The 1,188-nt window shown below is 62.7% G+C and overlaps 1 protein-coding gene across 1 annotated transcript; it reads right to left on the bottom strand.

The window, feature by feature from the left end:
• Window positions 1-483: 483 nt before the first annotated feature.
• On the bottom strand, window positions 484-1,182 carry LOC108723718 (uncharacterized). The gene has a single exon (XM_018449646.1). It carries the CDS (start codon window positions 1,094-1,096, stop codon window positions 674-676), a length of 423 nt encoding a protein of 140 aa, XP_018305148.1. The 5' UTR covers window positions 1,097-1,182; the 3' UTR covers window positions 484-673.
• Between the last annotated feature and the right edge of the window lie 6 nt (window positions 1,183-1,188).

The raw sequence follows: 1,188 nt of genomic DNA on the forward strand, positions 1-1,188 counted from the left end.
ATCAGGTGGCGAGGTGGTATATTAATCCCCGCGCTCGTGAGGCCCGGTTTGTTTTCGTTGGTGCGCGCGAAAGAGAAGAGACGAGGGAGACGAAACGGATGGAGCACCGTCGATGTCGCCGGTTCTCTCAGGATTCTTTCAGGTTATGACGATCGGCGTGACCGCGTGACGCCTCGCGGACTACTGACTGACTCCCTAACACTTGAGCCGTTCGCTCGTTCCCGACGACTATCACGTGGTATCTGGTCGCGCGCGTCTTTCCCTCGTCGACGACGTCCTGCGCTCCTTTGGCGAAGAAGCCCGGGGTCCCCGGGTGCCCGCGACGGGACCGACGGGACGACGGGCGCCTTAGGGATGCGCCCCGTCCTCGCGCCTGACGATCACGAGGCGCCCGTTCCGTCGACGCCGGCGCTGCTGCCGCCAGACGGATGGAAAAGGAGGAGGAGGAGGAGGAGGATACGCGGTGGAGTGCGCGGTGCGGACGTCCTACCGGCTGACACCCCCGCGAAAGCGCCGCAATGAACTCGCCCGGTACGAAGGGTCAAAAGCACCGCGGCAAAATAATAACAGAACGCAGCCGCCGACGTCGCTGTCGCCAACGACAGCGCGTGAGCTGGGTGGTCGCCGTTGTCGTTGTCGCCGCCGTCACACGAGCGCGACGACCTTCCTCTCTCTATTTCCTTTCCACCACCGCCCGAGACCAGCCGTCACCGGCAGCGGCGTCGTGCCGGGACAACGCCGCAGTCGACAAGACGGCACGGCAATAATAACAACAACGTCGTCGTCGTCGTCGTCGTCGTGCGCAAGTAACACCGCGACGGCCGCTGATATTCCTGATGTTTTTGTTGTTGCCCGTCACGGGATTTTTGTAGCTCCTGCCTACGAAGATGCCTTTGTCGTCGTTGTTGTCGTCGTCCGAAAGGATCCTTCTACCGCCGACGTTGTTGATATCGTTGTTTTTGTTGTTGCTGGTGCTACTGTTGATGGTAGCGATGTTGGGGATGACGATAGTGGTTGTTCGCGGCCGCGGGTTTTGGCGGGTTTCCACGGGCGACGAGCGCGCACACCACTGGCACACACCGCGGCCGCCGTGCATTCACCTCGTCCTCGCAGCACGCGCCGTCGCCACCGCCGACACGCACCGACGAGCGCTCCTCCTCGCCAGCTCGCGTCGCAGCCGTGATCGGC

This window comes from Mycetomoellerius zeteki, unplaced genomic scaffold, assembly GCF_001594055.1.
Source record: "Mycetomoellerius zeteki isolate Tzet28-1 unplaced genomic scaffold, Tzet1.0 scaffold25, whole genome shotgun sequence".
Taxonomy (NCBI): domain Eukaryota; kingdom Metazoa; phylum Arthropoda; class Insecta; order Hymenoptera; family Formicidae; genus Mycetomoellerius; species Mycetomoellerius zeteki.